Raw genomic sequence first — 18,479 nt, 5'->3', positions numbered from 1 at the left:
CTGTATTCAGCACTAATCCCAGCTTCTGGACCAGCCTTAAGGGCAGCCCCATGAGGAGTGCATTACAAGGTCCAGCCTTGGGCTTGCTGGTACCTGTACCCTTGTGACTGAATCATCCCTGTCCAGGGCAGGCAGTAGCTCATGAATCGGCTGAAGTAAAAGGCACTCCAAGCTGCCACAGTCTTTTGGGACCTCAGATTAGTGAGCCAGGGTGAGTGAACTGAATAGCAGTAGCTACAAAGGGTGCCACCGCAGCAATGGCAAAGACCTCAGTGCCCAATTTGCATATAAACTGATAAACTTCCAAATAGGCCAATCTTTATTCAGCTAGAAAGTGACAGACAACAGAGCAAATCAATCACTCCATCGAACAGAGTGAGTTTTCTGAAATTGCCCCTTTCAGACATTATCCCTTTCCCTGATCCTGTTTCCTGAGCCTAAGATATTCCATGAATTCATTCCCAGGTATGTGTGGCCTGGCCTTCCTTGCAGAGTATTGAGGAGTAAACTTTGGCTCTTTCCAAGTTTTGGCCCCAAACATCTGAAGGCCAAAGTACATGTGATGTTAAGCATGTGGCTTGTCTTTGGATCCAGGAATTTAATGTAAGAAACAAGCAACGTGGGGCTTCTGTTCTGGATCAGAATGTTAGCAGGGAGGTTGGGGTCAAGCGGTTTTGCCTGCAACAGGAGGAGGGAAGAAAAATGAACCACATTCCAGGAATCCAGCAGGGCCTAGGATGGATTAGTGGCTATGACATCAGATTGCTCCATCAATGTGCACAGAAATCATTTTCTAAAAGTAGAAAAGAGTACATTTCTAGGCTATGATTTCTCATTTTGCCTTTCTAAAACCAATTATTTTTATACTCTCTTTGTCTTTTTCTCTTATGCAGCCTAAATAGTGTGCCTTCCTCTTCTGCTCCTCTTTGCTTTGGCAAAACAAATGGCAATCATCACATCTGAAAATAAAATGCATTTATATACATTCTTATCATGCTGAAAATGTCTAATATTAATCACACTGTCTGGGTTGCAGATAAAAGGGCTACAGAGCTCAATGTAATTTGAGCTACAGAGAGCTCTTCAACTACCCATGATAACTATTTATTTATTATTTATTAAAACATTTCTATGCCGCCCCATTCGCCGAAGCCTCGGGGCGGCTCACAACATAAAATAAAATACAAAAAGAACAATATAAAAGAACAATATAAAAGAACTACTGTTCTTTGCCCAGAGAACTCTCTGATATCAATGGTTTATTACCCTAGAGGCCAAAATGGCTGAGTCTTTTGAAGATTTGGCCACTTTGCCTACTAACTACAGCCCCATCACCCACAATTCTGCCATGAATGGGACATTAATGGTTTTCCAGGGTTTGCAGCTGGTGCAAAGGCTAAAGCTGCTGATCATCCTGATGTACACAGGTGTGGTCCTTATTGGGATGGTAGGGAACTGCCTTCTGGTTCATGTCATCCTCCGCGTCAAGAAGATGCACAACATCACCAACTTCCTAATTGGGAACCTAGCCCTTTCTGATGTGGCCATGTGTGCCACCTGTGTCCCGTTCACACTTGCCTATGTTTTTGAGCCCCGCGGATGGATTTTCAGCAGCACACTGTGCTATTTTGTCTACTTCATGCAGCCGGTCACTGTCTATGTCTCCATCTTCACCTTGGCCACCATCGCTGTCGACCGGTACATTGTCATTATGCACCCGCTGCGCCGCCGCATCTCCTTCCAGCTAACTGCCTACATGGTCCTCTTCATCTGGATTCTCTCCTGCTGCTTGGCACTGCCAGCGATGGCGCACACTTATTACGTGGAGCTGGATCAGCAGGGAGTCACCCTCTGTGAGGAGTTCTGGGGGGAACAAGAGCACCAGAGACAAACCTATGCCTTTTGCCTGCTGGTCATCACCTACCTCTTCCCTCTGCTGGCCATCCTGATATCCTACATCAAGATCTCTCTGAAGCTAAAGAACAGGGTGATGCCAGGGACGGTCACCCAGAACCAGGCTGACTGGGACAGAGCAAGAAGGAAGAAGACGTTCTGCCTGCTGGTCATGGTGGTCGTAGTCTTTGGGGTATGCTGGCTTCCCCTTCACATCTTCAACCTTATTCGGGACATTAACATCAGTGCTATTGATTCTTATTATTTCAGTCTGGTCCAGCTGGTTTGCCACTGGTTTGCTATGAGCTCAGCATGTTATAACCCTTTCATATATGCTTGGCTGCATGACAGCTTTAGGGAAGAGCTTAAAAAAATACTTGTCTGGAATAGGAAAGTAGTTCCTTCTGGGCAAAGTGTGACCGTAACTGTTGTTATCTGATCACCTCTCCAGCTTCTGGTCTGATAGACAGATATTGGTCTACCCAGAGCTTTTCAAGTCAGGGTAAGAAATGTTTTGGATCTACAAATCTTATCTGCATTATGCTAGTCCAAACCATGCTTCTGTGGAAAAAGAAATTCATAGCATATTTTGCAAATGGATGCTTCAGAAGAAATGGAAGAGGAAAACATAGAAATGGAGATTTTAGAAAGCATTCTGTAGATATTCCTTTTCATTATTAGTGTAGATGTAAGAATTTTACTTCTTGCATAATATAGCAGAACACTTAAAAAGGGAAGGTGAATGTGCTTATTATCTGATCTACATTTTTAGAACTCTGCAGACAAAATGCCCAGTCTATAATGAATTCTAGCTACAGAGTCCTACTCAGTAAGATACCCTGTACCTGCAGATCCCTGTAAAATATCTTCATTTTAAGCTATGTATTATTGCCAGTTCCATAGACTTCCACAGGTTTCTGAAATTTTTCCTGCTATTTTTTGTGATTGCCTGGAGATGCAAAGTGCTGAATTCTGTCTCTGATCAAATCTATACAGCAAAAACTATAATAGTTGGAGTGGCACCATGGAGCTAGCTTATTGAATATATATATTCTTTGTGCTCTGTACTGTATGAGTCTTTTGGGATGCTTCATGTTATGTAATTAAACTTTAGGTGTGAATACATTGTCATGTCTTTAAGCTATATCATAATATGGTGGTAAAATATGATGCAATATGTGAATTAACTTAGCAATGCAAGGATGTCTCTGTTATCATCAATTCTTTTTTGTGAATGGGCACTGTGCTTATTTTACACACATTTAAGATTTGACGTAATTGGCCACAGTTTGTATGTTCTGCAATTTCCTCTATTCCCTGTTCTCATCAGCCAATAAAGGATAACACTTCCTGTATCTGATAAAGGGGGTTCTAGTCCATGAAATCTTATGCCATAATAAATGTGTAGAGTTTTCTACATGTGTAGAATGTTCCATGGAGTTCTTTGGTTTTCCATCAACACCGCTACCCTCCTGGAAATTGACTTTGTATTAATTCGTCAAGGTATTTTAAAACTCTCAAATCAATCAACTCACTTCAGTGAAGCCAACATTTTCCCTTCAAACAAATTATAACAGATTTACAGGAACATTCCTCAAAGCAAAAACATGTTCAAGTATCAGCAAGTGTCAAGCTGTAAGAATAATGAATTAATAGTAAAAATGGGCTGGATTCATACTGTTGTAAAGCACAGATTAGTTGCCATTCAAGTGCTGCATAATGATTTTAAAAAACATATATTTTTTCCAGTTTAACAATACACTCAATAATAATGTGATATATAACAACATTCCTAAATCTTTATCTTGATCATCCCTCATTCCTTGGAATCCTTTTTAATGGAGGCAGTTTGTGTGTCTTTGAAAGCATTGTATGGTGAAGCAATATAATCCATATATTTATGAATTGGTAGTAAAAGATCAGACTATCTAAAAATATATAAACTGCCCAGGAGATGAACAACATTTTATCTCTAATGCAGTCTCCTGAGAAAACCATCTCCTGTAATGGACTGAAAACATGCTAAGAGGTGAATACAAATTGAAATGTAAAAGTCAAGTACCCATATGTGTGTCGTTACACTTGAAAGTCTGGTATGAAAGCCAAACTAAGTCCTTGGTGGAAACTTTACCATTCTTTTGTTCAAGGCCATTCCTATTTTTTAAAAATGCCAATATTGTGAATTGCTATATTCAACAATGAACTATATCAGGAGAAAATGCCTATGGCAGAGTAAGTTCCATCCATAATTATTAATATAATCAGTTGCAGCACACAATTAATTTGACTGATTAGAACATGGGGAGGAAAATGAACTGAATGTACAAAACATGGTTGGTGAAGAAAGTCTCTAATTCTAGGGTTAGATCTAGGATCACCCTTTCCTTGAGGGATGGTATTCTTTCATGGAAGGAGGTTTCACTCTAATTTCAGGGATCTCTTATGCACTACAGCTAACCCAATTCAGGAGGGTCCTCTGAGCCTTGTGGGTAGCATTGTCAGAGAGTAGAAAGATGCTCTGGTGGGAGGGAAAAGGGATGTTAACTTCCACCAGCCCCATTTTAAGTATGTAAATCTCAATCCAACCGTTAGATGTAAAACATGACATCTTTGTTTTATATTTTATTTAATGTGCTGTAATACCCTGGTTCAACACAGAATTTCATTCCTTAAATTTGGAAACTTCATATGGATTTGGAGACAAATATGTGTTCTACTGATGGATGAATGAAAACCCCAAACAAGGCAGGTTTAATCACATTATCTTGGAAAACACATGATGTTTGCTTCTTTAGAAATGTGAAGTAAAACAATGGTGACAAAGAGCTGATACAAATGGTATCATCTTACTGAAGCAGGTGGCCGAAATTAAACAGTGTCTTAACATATGAACATTAACAAAAAGATGTTCAAAACAAAATATCAGTGATACAAGCAGCATCAATGACCAGTCTAATTCCCAGAGAGTCACCGGAACAGAGATGAGGGAAAATAATTGTTGACCACTCATAGCTTTTAGAATAACAAGTCCTGGAAATTGAACTCGCGTTGGAAAGGGGTCATAACCTTAGAAGGGGGAGGGAATAAAGGTGTACCACGCCAGAGGCGTTTATGCTATCTAATTTCATTGTTCACCACAAGACCAATGCCACACCCTTGATAGGAAGATACACTTTCCTATCCTTAAAGGTAAAGGTTTCCCCTTGACGTTAAGTCCAGTCATGCCTGACTCTAGGGGGCGGTGCTCATCTCCGTTTCCTAGCCAAGGGAGCCAGCGTTTGTCCGCAGACAGTCTCCATGGTCTTGTGGCCAGCATGACTAAACACTGAAGTGCAGGGAATGCTGTTACCTTCCCACTGAAGTGGTACCTTTTTATCTACTTGCATTTGCATCCTTTGAGCTGCAAGGTTGGCAGGAGCTGGGACAGAGCAATGGGAACTCACCCTGTTGTGCAGATTTGAACTGGCAACCTTTTGATTAACCAGCCCAGCAGCACAGCAGTTTAAACCGCTGCGCCACTTTCACCCCTTTTCCTATCCTTACAATAGAGATAAAGGAACACATCTCTCTCTCTGTTTTCTGGGTTACTATGTACGGCAAGGCAAGAACTGTTCAGCACTGGTGATGTTCCTCTTGTGATTGATAGGCACTTTTAGAGTGCCAGATTTGTTGGAATACAAGTCTCTTAACCCTCACTGGTCATGCTGACTGGAGACAATGGGAATTGTTGTCCAAGACACCTGAGGGACACCAAGTGAGGAAAGACTTTTCTAAGGTGTCATGCATGTATGATTGCGAATAGTCTTAGTGCAGAAGCAGAACTACTAGATAAAAGTGAGTTTCCAGAGTTAAAGGATTTCTGTGTTTAGTGTTCTGCAAAGTTCAAATACAGAAAAGGAATAAATGTTTTAGATCAAATGAGCATATTATGAAACATTCTCTATGCTAGCTTTACGCAGGATTGCTTACCAGGGCAGAGGTGTGACTCATAAAGATACAAGGAGTCAGATCAACAAATCTACCCATCATTCACACACACACACACACACACACCACTTCTGTGGCTGCTACACTGCTTATCAAATTATCTGTTCCTGAATTATTACATTGCATGTACTCTCGTCATCAGTCTAAACCAGGGGTCCTCAAACTTTTTCAACAAGGGGACAATTGAAAGGTGCTGGCAGTGGGCGCAGGCTCCCAAGGCTGTGTCGGCGGGGGTGGGGGCTGGGGGCCAGTGAGGGTGTGGGGCGCATGTGCAGCGAACAGAGGTGGGGGGGCTGTGGGGTGAGGCAGCGGCTTGCTTGTGTGGAGATTGTTTTCTCCGAGTGAGTCCAGCAGGATCTCTGTGTGAGCAAGCTGCGTGCACATGTGCATGTGGCTAGTGCAAAACCCCGGGGCGGACTGGATAAAGGGGCATGGCGGGCTGGATGCCGCCCGTGGGCCATAGTTTGAGGACCCCTGGTCTAAACCCTCTTCAAGACAGGAGCTTGTGATGCTGCTGAACTAAAAGGATGGACTGGTGGGTGCTGGGATGGCAAGGGGGAGCCACTGAAACTCAAGGTTCTTTGGAACTTTGGTTATTTTTTCCACCCCAATGATGTGAACATGCCTCTCCCTCCCTCTGTTCATCTCCAGCAGGCTTAGATGAAAGTCTAGAATCGCAGTCCTTTTATTAGAGCTTGACTGGTTACAAAACAGTTGCAAAGAAAAAAAAAAGCATTATTTTTGAGATGTGGAAGAAGCATCTGTCCATGTGAGGAGTGACTCCACGCTGACACAGCCCTCCTTTCCTCCCTTTCAGAAAGCTTCTGACTTCACCTGCAGGGCGACTCCTGCTGCTCATCTGCTCAGTGTGCCTTCCATCTCCTGACAGGGTCCAGAACCCCCCCCTGCATCGCCTTTGCCTCCAGCTCTGAAGTGTCCCCCTCCTCTTCCAAGGCAGACTGGTTCTCATGGCTGCCTGCGAACCTTCAGTAGGTAACCCTGAAACTGCCAGGTCATCTGCCCCTCTCTGCCCCTCTGCCACTTCCTCAGAATGGGGTGAATCTATCAGAGCAGACTGTAAAGTGTGAGAGCTACACCTCCTCTTGGCACCTGAAACAAACAAGGCACATTTTCTTCCTTTTAATCTATTTCTTTTTAAATCCACAGAGCAAACACTACTAGCTACATTTAAAAAAATAAACAGCCAATATAGCTCTTAGCAATCACATAAAGTCCAGTTTTGTCTGATGAATGCATTGTTTCAAATTTGCATTATATAATAAAAAGGGCATGTAGGATGGATCACTAGGCAAGGGAATGAGCATACAAGGGAGCTAGAGTTTGGGCCATGTGCATTCACACATACACACTTACTCACTCTCACACCCATGTATATATCAAACCAAACAAAAAATACATGGAATGGCCCAGTGTTCCTCATTTCTGGCAAAACACCATCTGCAGATGCTTTTGCCCTTCCTGGAAAACAAGTTGAAGAAAGTGGAAGGTGAAAGATAATGGAAGGTGATTGAAATGCCAACGAATGTATGAATGGCTGCCATACACAGGTAGACCGTAGGTGTTGCTGCAGTACTTTCTGAAATTACACTGGGAACCTCAGGCGTCACTTCTGCCAGCCTAATTTTCAGTAACTTGGAGTGGGCACCGTGGCTAGCCTTCCTTCCAGTTCATAAACAACATTGTATACACAGATCAGCACATTCATGGGGTATTCCTTCCAGTATACACTTATGATATACACAAATGTTTATTAATATCTCTTCTTACCTCCCTTCTGATGGAAATTTAAGAAACAACTGCCCAAAGAACTATATATATAGTTATTTTTTCCACCCCAATGATGTGAACATGCCTCTCCCTCCCTCTGTTCATCTCCCGCAGACTTAGATGAAAGTCTAGAATCACAGTCCTTTTATTAGAGCTTGACTGGTTACAAAACAGTTAAAAAGAAAAAAAAGCATTATTTTTGAGATGTATCTATATATACATATATATAACTATATATAACTATATATATATATATATAACTATATATATATATATATATAGTGTGTGTGTGTGTGTGTGTGTGTGTGTGTGTGTGTGTGTGTGTGTAGTTCTTTGGGCAGTTAATATGAAATTAAAACCAATGATTAAAATTAGACGAAAAATGGCATATTAAATAAAACTGATCTGAGAACTAATCTGGGAAGGCATGTCAGAAGAGATATGTCTTTAACTCCCTCTTATAGGTGGGAACTTGGGATATCAGGTGCATCTCTCCTGGTAGATCATTCCACTTAGCGGCAACCACTGAGAAATTCCTCTGGGTAGTTGCTATTAATCTTACAGAAGCAAACTTCAGAAGATTATCTCCAGAGGACCTTAGCTGGTAAGGCAGAATGTATGGGCAAAGGTGCTCCTGAAGGTATTTTGGAACCATCTGATGGGCCGGCCATGAAGAATTTTAAAGGTAATTTCCAACACCTTGTACTGTATCCAGAAATGTATTGGGAGCCAGTGCAAAGACTTTAAATTGGTGATATGTGATCTCTCTGTGATGTTCCAGAGACCAGCCTGGATGCCATATGTTGTGCTTGTTGCAGTTTTTGGAGTAGGCAAAGGGTAGCCCTATGTAGAGCGCATTGCAGAAATCAAACCTAGAAGTTACCAGCATGTGCTCTACTGTTTTCAGGTCATTCTTCTCCAGGAAGGGACACAGTTGGCAAATCAGCCAAAGCTGATAACAGACACTCTTGTTCAGGGCTTCTGTCTGAACTGCCATCTGATGGGCTGGGTCAAGTAGCAACCCTAAACTGCAAACATGGACTTTCAGGAGGAGTGGGACTGGTTGACACACATCTAATCCTGGATTTGGACCCTTAACAGCAAGCACCTTCATTTTGTCTGGATTTAACTCCAGTTCCTCATACAGTTCATTACCAGCCTCAAGCAGTCATTCAAAGAGGAGATGCTGTCTCATGATGGTAAGGGGAAGTAGAGTTGGATGTCATCACACTCAGTGCCACTCCTCTAGATTCTGTCACCCAGTGACTTCATGAAGTTGTTAATGGAGCCCTGTGGGACTCCACAAGTCAGCTCCTGCTTGGAGGAACAACAGTGCCCAAGCATCACCACCTGGAACTGCCACAAGAGGTTGGAACAGAACCACTGCAAAGCAGTGCCTCTAATTCCCAGCTCCCTCAGACGATACAGAAGATACTCTGGTCGCTAGTATTGAAAGTCACTGAGAGATTCAACAGAACCAACAGGGACACACTTCCCCTATCAATTCAGAGTTGTAAATCATCCACTAGAGTGAACAAAGCAGTCTTTGGAGTGGGGTGTGGGGGGAACCACTGACTGACCAGTGGGTGTAGGCCTATAGCAAATAAACAATGGATCTGGTTGCACATCCGGGCTATATTTAAGCTTTATGATGTAACTTGACATCAATATGGTGGCCAGGGTTGACTGGCTTGGCAGTTGGCTGCTTCCTGCTTTTGTCCTGCTCTTAAAGAGTCATATTCCATTTCATAATCTGTCAATTCAGGGGGGCAAAAATGACTTGGGCAGACGGTCCACCAAGTTTGTCTTTGTGGGCTTAGGCACAGACAGGGATGGCAATATTGTTTTGCAGTTCTGTACTGAGACCAGTTAGATGCTGGTTTTGGCACATGGAAAAATGGACCTAAGCCTTGAGCAGTCACATATAACGGCAGAGTCAGTGAGGGTAAAAGCAGGGAGGGCATAGAAAGGGAACTGATGAGCACCCTGAGGCATTCGTGTGAGGTCTCCATAGGCCTTTCAGTGTTGTGAGGCTTGGGAACAGCTACCCCTTTGAGAATTATTATTATTATTATTATTATTATTATTATTATTATTATTATTATAACATTTCTATGCCGCCCCTTGCCGAAACCTCGGGGCGGCTTACAACACAATAAAATACATTGAAATACAATAGAACATAATAAATTACCATTAAATACAAAAATACAAAAAATACACTGAGTTATAAATGTAAAATTAAAATTATCAGTATAAAATAAGTAAATAAAAATATAGGAGGAGAAAAGAGAAGGAAGAAGAAGTTGTCCTGGCCAGATCATATGTTTTAACAATTAAAATGATGTTTAAATAAAAAGGTCTTTACCTGGCACCGAAAAACCAGTAACGATGGTGCCAGGCGGACCTCTTTGGGGAGTGAATTCCATAGGTTGGGCGCCACCACAGAGAAAGCCCTTCTCCGAGTACTTACTCTCCTAATTTCTTTCATGGAGGGTTCCCGGAGAAGGGACTCTCCCGCAGATCTCAAAGGGCGGTCGGGCATATACGGACGTAAGCGCTCGTTCAGGTAGCCAGGACCCAAGCCGTTTAGGGCTTTATTGGTCATAATCAACACCTTGAATTGGGCCCGGGCTTCAATGGGAAGCCAGTGAAGTTGACGGAGGACTGGAGTCATGTGAGCATAACGCCCCGTCCCCGTCAGCAACCTGGCAGCTCTATTTTGCACCAATTGAAGTGTTCGGACCGTCTTCAGGGGAAGCCCCACGTAAAGCGCGTTACAGAAGTCTAGGCGGGAAGTCACCAGCGCGTGTGTCACCGTCGCCAGGCAGTCGTACTCCAGGTAGGGGCGCAGCTGATTAATCAGCCGAAGCTGAAGGAAGGCGTTCCTCGCCACCGCTGTCACCTGAGCTTCCAAAGAAAGCTCCGGGTCGAGGAGAACTCCTAAGCTGCGGACCTTGTCCCTAAGAGGGAGTGTTGCACCATTCAGGACCAGGTCAAATCCACCCTCTCCGAAACCCGATCCGCCAACCAACAGGACCTCCATCTTGTTCGGGTTGAGTTTCAGTTTATTGGCCCTCATCCATTCCCTTACCTCGGCCAAGCACCGGTTCAGCACAGCCACTGCCTCACCTGGATTAGTGGAAAACAAGAGGTAGAGCTGGGTATCATCAGCATATTGATGATTCCGCAGCCCACACCTCCTGATGACCTCTCCCAGCAGTTTAATATAGATGTTAAATAGCAGAGGGGATAGAATGGACCCCTGTGGTACTCCATGGCATAGCTGCCATGACGTAGAGACATGGTCCCCCAGCACTACCTTCTGGAATCGACCGTCGAGATAGGAGCGGAACCACTGCAAAACAGTGCCTCCAACCCCCAATCCCGCAAGCCTATCCAGAAGGATACCCTGGTCGATGGTATCGAAAGCCGCCGAGAGGTCCAGAAGAACCAACAGGGATGCACTCCCCCTGTCCTTCTCCCTGCACAGGTCATCGTACAGGGCGACCAAGGCAGATTCAGTACTGTACCCGAATCTGAAGCCGGACTGAAAAGGATCCAGATAATCAGTTTCATCCAAGAGTGCTTGGAGTTGTCCCGCCACCACTCGCTCCAACACCTTGCCCAGAAACGGGATGTTGGCCACAGGTCTATAGTTAGTGGCCATCTCTGGATCCAGTGACGCTTTCTTCAGGACCGGTCGTATTACCGCCTCCTTTAAAGGGGCAGGCACTCAACCCTCCCTCAGAGAAGCGTTAACCACTTCCAAGATCCAGGTCCCAATCCCGTGCTTGGAGTTATTTATTAACCCAGACGGGCAAGGATCCAATAGGCAAGTGGTGGGATGTACTTGACCAAGCACCTTGTCCACATCATCGGGCCGCAATAATTGAAATTCCTCCAATAATTTTGGACCAGACGGTAGCATTGGCGTCTCCCCAGAGACCTCTGATTCATTAGTGGAGTCCAGCTCGTGACGAATCTGAGCGATTTTCTCCCTGAAATGTCTGGCAAAGTCGTCACAGCGGGCCTTTGAGGGTGGCATCGGATCTTCCTTAGGACCCGGTCGAACCAGGCCTTGCACCACTCGAAAGAGCTCCGCCGGACGGCATTGTGAGGAGGCAATGGAAGCGGAAAAAAACTTCTTTTTCGCCGCCTTCACCGCCACAGCATAGGCCCGATAGTGGGCTCTCAAGTGTGTTCGGTCAGATTCATCCCGTGATTTCCTCCACCTACGCTCTAGTCGTCTCCCAACCCGCTTCATCGCCCGCAATTCAGGTGTATACCAAGGGGAAGAGCGGACTCTGCCCGGTGGGAGAGGGCACTTGGGAGCGATCGTGTCCACAGCCCTGGTCATCTCTCCGTTCCACAGTTCGACCAGAGCCTCGACAGGAGCACCAGTCTTGTCCGCCGGAAACTCCCCCAGGGCCTTCAGGAATCCATCCGGATCCATCTGGCTCCGGGGGCGGGCCCATACAATCGGGTCCGCACTCTTATAGAGGGGGAGGCCACTCTCGAGCACAAACCTCACCAGGAGATGATCTGACCATGACAGGGGAGTCAAACATAAGTTCCTCACCCTCAGGTCATCCTCTTCCTGCCCCGTCATGAATACCAGGTCCAGAGTGTGTCCACGTTCACGGGTCGGGCCGATGACGTGTTGAGACAGGCCCATGGCCGTCATGGAGGCCATGAATTCCTGAGCTGCCCCGGTCAGTCCAGACTCGGCATGGAGATTGAAGTCCTCCAGGACCAACATCCTGGGGGTCCTCAACACCAGGTCCGAGACGGTCTCTGTCAGCTCAGATAGGGAGACTGCTGGGCAGAAGGGTGCACGGTACACTAATAGAATCCCCAATCTGTCTCGTTCGCCCAACACCAAGTAGAGGCACTCCAGCCCTGGTCTCGAAGGGACCGGAAGACCCATGAGAGAGATGGAGGCTCTGTAAACCAACGCGACTCCCCCTCCCCTCCCTTCTGGGCGTGAACAGTGTTGAACCAAATACCCGGGCGGGCACAATTGGGAGAGGGCAACATCCCCTCCCTCTCCCGCCCAGGTCTCCGTTATGCAAGCCAGGTCGGCCCCCTCATCCACAATCAAGTCATGGATGAGGGAAGATTTATTATTGACCGACCTGGCATTGAGCAGCAGCACCGTCAGGTCCGAGGGGTGGTTGACAAGACTACCTGGCGCCCTCTGGTTGGGGACAAGACCAGAAGGAGGGATAGGTGTCAGCCATCTGTCCATCCTTCTTCTACGTGGACACGTTAAGCCCCTATTGTTGTAACGATCATTGCCCGTGACCACGTCAATAGCAGCGCCCGTGTGTTCCCCAGGATATATAAACGTCGACATGGCCAGGGATGACTCAAAGCACTGATTAAAGCAGGGTAAAATTATAAAGTAGGTCAAAGGAGGAAAAAATAATAAATAAAAATAACAATAAAATAAATAAATAAAAAATAAATAAAAAATAAAGAATAATACAAGCCACCCATCCAATGCTGATGTGCTCACAGGGTGACATGGGCAGAACTCCTTTGAGATATGTGTGACTGTGAAGATCCAGGATTAGCTCTTAATTTTAATCCTGGGATCAGAACAAGGATGAGCATGCCCTTTACTTGCTGGAGATTGACTAAGCATCCATCACCTCAGATTAAGGTGTTACATCTGCACTAGGGATCAAAGCTAAGAACAGTTACAATATTCTCTGCTGCAGGCCCTTATAAGTCATCAATAAAGTTAGAACCTTTATGGGATAGCTAGTCCTGACATCATGCTTCTTCATTTCTAAATCCTGCAGGAAACATTATATTCAAGCCACCGGTTGATCCTGGCTTTAACAAACACCATCTGACATTCTTCATGAAAAGTTCAAAGCACAGTTATCAAGTACTGTATGAAAAAGAGAATACCAGACAGTGTATCTTCACTTTCGAAAATTAAATATTTGAATCCTGATGAATAACACAGATTCTAGTCCCAAGGGCTTTAAAATTTTCCTAACAGCAAAGAAAACCTTCAAATTATATCAGGGTAGCAGAGCTAAAGGATGTGACTGCCCAATGCATAATAGCTTTTTGTAAAAATAAGCCTTCAAGCCTATTCCTCCAGGCAGGCTGACAAATAAAGCCATGAACAAATACAGAAAGATTGCACTGGACTTTGGATGCCAGAAAGATTGATATGAAGGGCTCACAAGTGAGAAGCAGGAATTGACTGACTACAGAGCCTGTTACTCCTTTTTCATTAGTGTAAACAAGCAGATATAAGGCATTTTCAGATGAGTAAACCATGTTTTGCATCCTGTGTTTCCAAAACATATGACTATATAAAAGCATTGTCTGATATTTTGCACTATCAAAATCCCCAGCCATCACCTTAAGATCACCAGTCATGAGGAGCTTGAAGCAAATTAGTTAGCCATGGTATGACAATAAAACAAAATGTACAACTTGATGCTCCAAATGTTCAACCTTGGGTAAAGCAAAAGTGAAAGTGCTGATGTGATGAACAATACACTTCTCAGCCTTAACAGCCTGCAAGGCAAGGTGGTTTGCAAAGTGTCAGTGGATCTAAAACAATAAAGCCTGGGCAGCTGCATGCATCCAACTCAGTAGCTGCCAAAAGAGCAGCTACCTATTCTCCACTATCCTAAAGAGTATAAACTCTTTACTGCAAAGAATTGCTGTGTGAACAAAGTCCAGGTTACAATGCATGGGACAAGAACAATCCAGTTAAATTGCAGTAGACTCTCTTGGGGAGTTTGGTCTCTCTTCAGGAGTTTGCAACAAGCTATATTTCCAGGAAAACAATAACAGCAGCAGTAATGCTGCTATTTCTTCTACTTGCTCATTAACTTGTTTATGATGAAGACTGCAACCCGAGGGGTTTTTAAAAATCCCATTTCCTTTCTCATCAGAAGTTTAGGTAATATTCAAGGGCTTGATTGGGAGTTAGACTGTGGAGAGAGTCAATAAGAAGCTTTTAACAGATAGAGCGATGGTTCACACATGCGGCTTGGGTACTTAGGTTCTGTTGTGAGAGCCCCTCTTACACATGGGATCACAGCAAGAAACTTCATGTGAAGGAGGCTAAAAACAGAAGCACCATCCATGGTTGTGTTCACTGGGGCAAAAATATGCCGGTGTGATCACAGAAATGACTTGCAGTCTAATCCAGAATCCAGTTACAGAATATTGTATTTAAGTCACTTCATTCTAATTGAAGGCAATTGGACTAAAATCAGCTTAAAGCCCAAATCCTCTCGTTTACTGGTAGGTGGCCCACAGCCAGAGGTCCAGATAATGTCATGAAGAGTTAATTAGTGTTCTGAGGGGGAGAGACAGTCTGAACATTTCCCACACAGCTTGGAGTCAGAATGATGGGGGCATTTGGAACACAAGTGGAAATTAAACATGATTCTTACATTTTGCTTTTTTCTGTTGAATTTCTGAGTCTGATAAACATTTAGGCTCACATAATCCTGTGTTGTACTGCACCAAGACTGGACATTCTCATCTGAGCACAGTCCTAGTACCTCTCATGAATAGATTGTAGGCCATCCAGGAGTGTCCTAATATAAGGGATAAGTTGAATGTTAACCAATGAAAGCAAGGAAGGGTAAGTGGACCAGTGAAACTGATGTCTGGCATTGCTGAGAGCCCCATTTCGAGACACACAAACAGTACTGTGCTCAGCCAGCCAGCCTGTACTAGCCTTTTCTTTCCAATGGCACCAGTTGCATTAGGGCGGCAAAAGAAAGGAATTAGCTACATTGCATTAATTGCTTTAAAAATATCAGTCATGTTCTGTGATCTCAAGTACTGTAATTCAGTTTGTGTCTGTTAGTGTAAGACAAGCTTTTCCAGCTTGGTTCTGTCCAGATATTGTTGACTTCAACTTGCATCAGCCCCAGGCATTCTAGCCAATGGCCAGGAATCCTGGGAGTTGTAGTCCAAACAGTTGGAGAGTATCATGTTAGGGAAGGCTGAAATGGAAGGAGAAGTTGGTATTGATTATGCCTTTGAGGTTTATGAAGTCCATTATAATGGTAATTAATTACACATAGTAAAAACCAAAAAAAAAAAAAAATTACTGTGCTTCTTCTACAAGAGGGGGAAAACCCATGTAATCTGTAACTTGGGGTGTCTTGGAAGAGAATAGAAATTGTTTTGACACACTGGAAGAAGCTAAGTGAGAAGAACCAGATTTCAACAGCAATGCAATAACAAGAATGTTTTCCAATACCTATTTTATGGAAATCGTTTTCAAATAATAGAATTCAAGCAACAGGCAGAAGAACATTGTAAAGTACTAATGTACTATATAGGGGACAAAGGAAATGCTAAACTGCTGAACACAATGCAACTAAACATCTGCGCTGAAACAATTAGATCTTAGGAAAAAATGTCGCTGCAATTTGAGCATTGTCAGTCTAGCAGATTCAAACTGTACTTTGCATATTCCCTTCAGCATTGTAGATGTATTGATAATATGCAAACAATGCATATGAGAAAATCCAGGTTTTATATTACAGCCTAATAAGCAGAGAAACTGTCACATACTCATAATTCATAATCAAGAATATTCACAGATGGCAAAGCAGATTTTTCAGCTGTCATGTAGCTGGGTCCCTCTAGTGGCATCAGCATTTTTGGTCTTTAGCATTTTAGTATCATTTCATTTAAGTCAGCAGCGCCAAAGGAGGCTTTTTCAGTGCTGTCACACTGACCTGGGACTTAACTATTTTTATCATCCTTATTGATGGAGGTCTATTATTTATTTATTTATTTATTTAGGGAGACTTCTATGCCGCCCCATTTGCCGAAGCCTTGGGGCGGCTCACAACAGGTCTAGTGTTTTGTGACATGGTGCAGAGAGATGCTGGAGGACAAGGAAGAAAGGCCAGAAATGAGAAAGTCACAAACTATGGCTGGTTTAATGAAGGCATGCAAGAAACGTAATGCTACCAATAGCCAATAGAGACTTATTTTTCCACACAAACCCCTCAAGATGGGTAGTGAAAGCTGCTACTGATCTCTGCTTTATTCTGCATAAAGCACAGCTTGCTTCTGTCTCTCTCTCTGTCTTCTCTGTCTCTTTCTCTCTGTCACACACACGCACAGGGTCACACAATCATAGCTGGTCATGGACTATGAAGGAAAAGAATTCAGAAGCAGAAGATACTAAACGGCAAGCCCCTCAAATCAATTGACCTCTGGAGACCACAACTGTGAGTATAGCATTTGCTGCAATAATTAACTACCAACTGGTATGCTTGTGAAGTTATTGTGTTAACATGGAACAAATGAGAGAATACCTGTAAATAAATGCCATCTGTTGAGGCTCACTGCCAGTCTTTTCTCTTGCAGATGAGTATACATTCTCTATGGGGTAGCCAAGACACAGTCTATTCTGCATCCGGGGTGACCAACAAGTAAACAAACGTGTGCGCACACGCTCAGATTAACTCAACTGGCAACACAATTGTGAAAGAGAAAGATAATGAATCCAGAGAATCTGACCTCTCAGCGTTTGCTGTCTGCAATCCAAGGCAACACCACTAATCTTTTCCTGGGTCTCCAGCTTGTCCAGTTTTTCAAGCCTCTCATCATCCCTTGCTACTCCCTTGTGGTTTTTGTCGGCATCATTGGGAATTACCTCCTGATCTATGTCATCTGCAAGACCAGAAAGATGCACAATGTCACCAACTTTCTTGTGGGCAACCTGGCGTTCTCTGACATGCTCATGTGTGCCACCTGCATCCCCCTGACCCTGGCATATGCCTTTGAGCCCAGAGGCTGGATCTATGGACATTTCATGTGCTACTTTGTGTTCCTGATGCAGCCGGTCACCGTGTTTGTCTCTGTGTTCACCCTGACCGTCATTGCTGTGGACAGATATCATGCCATGCTTCATCCGCTTCAGAGGAGGCTCACCATACCCGTCTGTGCCTACATCCTGGCAGCTATCTGGCTCCTGAGTTGCCTGCTTGCTGCCCCAGCCTTGGTCCACACCTACCATGCGGAATTCCCAGAACTTGACTTCTCTATCTGTGAAGAGTTTTGGTTCAATAGGAAGAGGGATCGGTTGGCATATGCCTACAGCACTCTCATCCTCACCTACGTGCTGCCCTTTGCCATCATCTCTGTGTCCTACCTGAGGATCTCAGTCAAGCTGAAGAACCGAGTCGTCCCTGGCAATGTCACCCAGAGCCAAGCTGAGTGTGACAGAGCCAGAAAGAGGAAAACCTTCCGCCTGCTGGTCCTGGTAGTAGCTGCCTTTGGAATTTGTTGGCTGCCTTTGCACACCTTTAATGTGATCAAAGACATAGACATTAAACTCATAGACAAGCGATATTTTAACCTGATCCAGCTCCTTTGTCACTGGTTTGCAATGATGTCTGCTTGCACTAATGCCTTTCTTTATGCCTGGCTACATGATAGCTTTAGAGGGGAGCTAAGGAAAATGTTTGCCTGGCGGAGGAAAAAGATAGGACCTGGCTCACACTGTATTGTGGCTAGTGTGGTGCTGTAAGTGTGTGTGTGTACGTATGAGTGTGTGTGAGTGAGGGGCTTCCCACTGTTGCACTGTTACCTCTCTAGTGATTAAAGTCTCTATCTGTGCTGCACTTGTCATTTAAGTATTTCTCAAGGGATATCAACTGCTAAGTTTAATGAAATCCAAATGATGTGTCATAAACCTGTGGACCATTTAAAGTGGAATAAATTATGTGATATAATTAAGGCAACTTGCGTGCTGTTTCTTACTTTGCACAATATACAATGACAACAACAAGAAT

The 18,479-nt window shown here is 44.0% G+C and overlaps 2 protein-coding genes across 2 annotated transcripts; both read left to right on the top strand.

Moving 5' to 3' along the window:
* Positions 1-1,279: 1,279 nt before the first annotated feature.
* Positions 1,280-2,332, top strand: LOC123033706 (prolactin-releasing peptide receptor-like). Its single transcript, XM_044450447.1, has one exon. It carries the CDS (start codon positions 1,280-1,282, stop codon positions 2,330-2,332), a length of 1,053 nt encoding a protein of 350 aa, XP_044306382.1.
* Positions 2,333-15,695: 13,363 nt separating this feature from the next.
* Positions 15,696-18,214, top strand: LOC123024150 (prolactin-releasing peptide receptor-like). Its single transcript, XM_044431549.1, has 2 exons — positions 15,696-15,728; positions 17,174-18,214. The coding sequence occupies exons 1-2, from the start codon at positions 15,696-15,698 to the stop codon at positions 18,212-18,214; spliced, it is 1,074 nt and encodes a 357-aa protein (XP_044287484.1).
* Positions 18,215-18,479: the final 265 nt, after the last annotated feature.

The sequence above is a fragment of the Varanus komodoensis genome, unplaced genomic scaffold (assembly GCF_004798865.1).
Source record: "Varanus komodoensis strain SLA01 unplaced genomic scaffold, ASM479886v1 scaffold1, whole genome shotgun sequence".
Lineage (NCBI taxonomy): Eukaryota > Metazoa > Chordata > Lepidosauria > Squamata > Varanidae > Varanus > Varanus komodoensis.
The sequence above is the reverse complement of the archived record's forward strand: the minus strand, read 5'-3'. Positions and strand labels throughout refer to the sequence as shown.

Coding starts and splice junctions, on each gene's coding strand:
- LOC123024150 (XM_044431549.1), top strand. CDS start 15,696: ATGCCTTTGAGGTTTATGAAGTCCATTATAATG. Junction 15,729..17,173: donor TTATGAAGTCCATTATAATG/GTAATTAATTAC, acceptor CAATTGTGAAAG/AGAAAGATAATGAATCCAGA.
- LOC123033706 (XM_044450447.1), top strand. CDS start 1,280: ATGGCTGAGTCTTTTGAAGATTTGGCCACTTTGCCTACTAACTACAGC.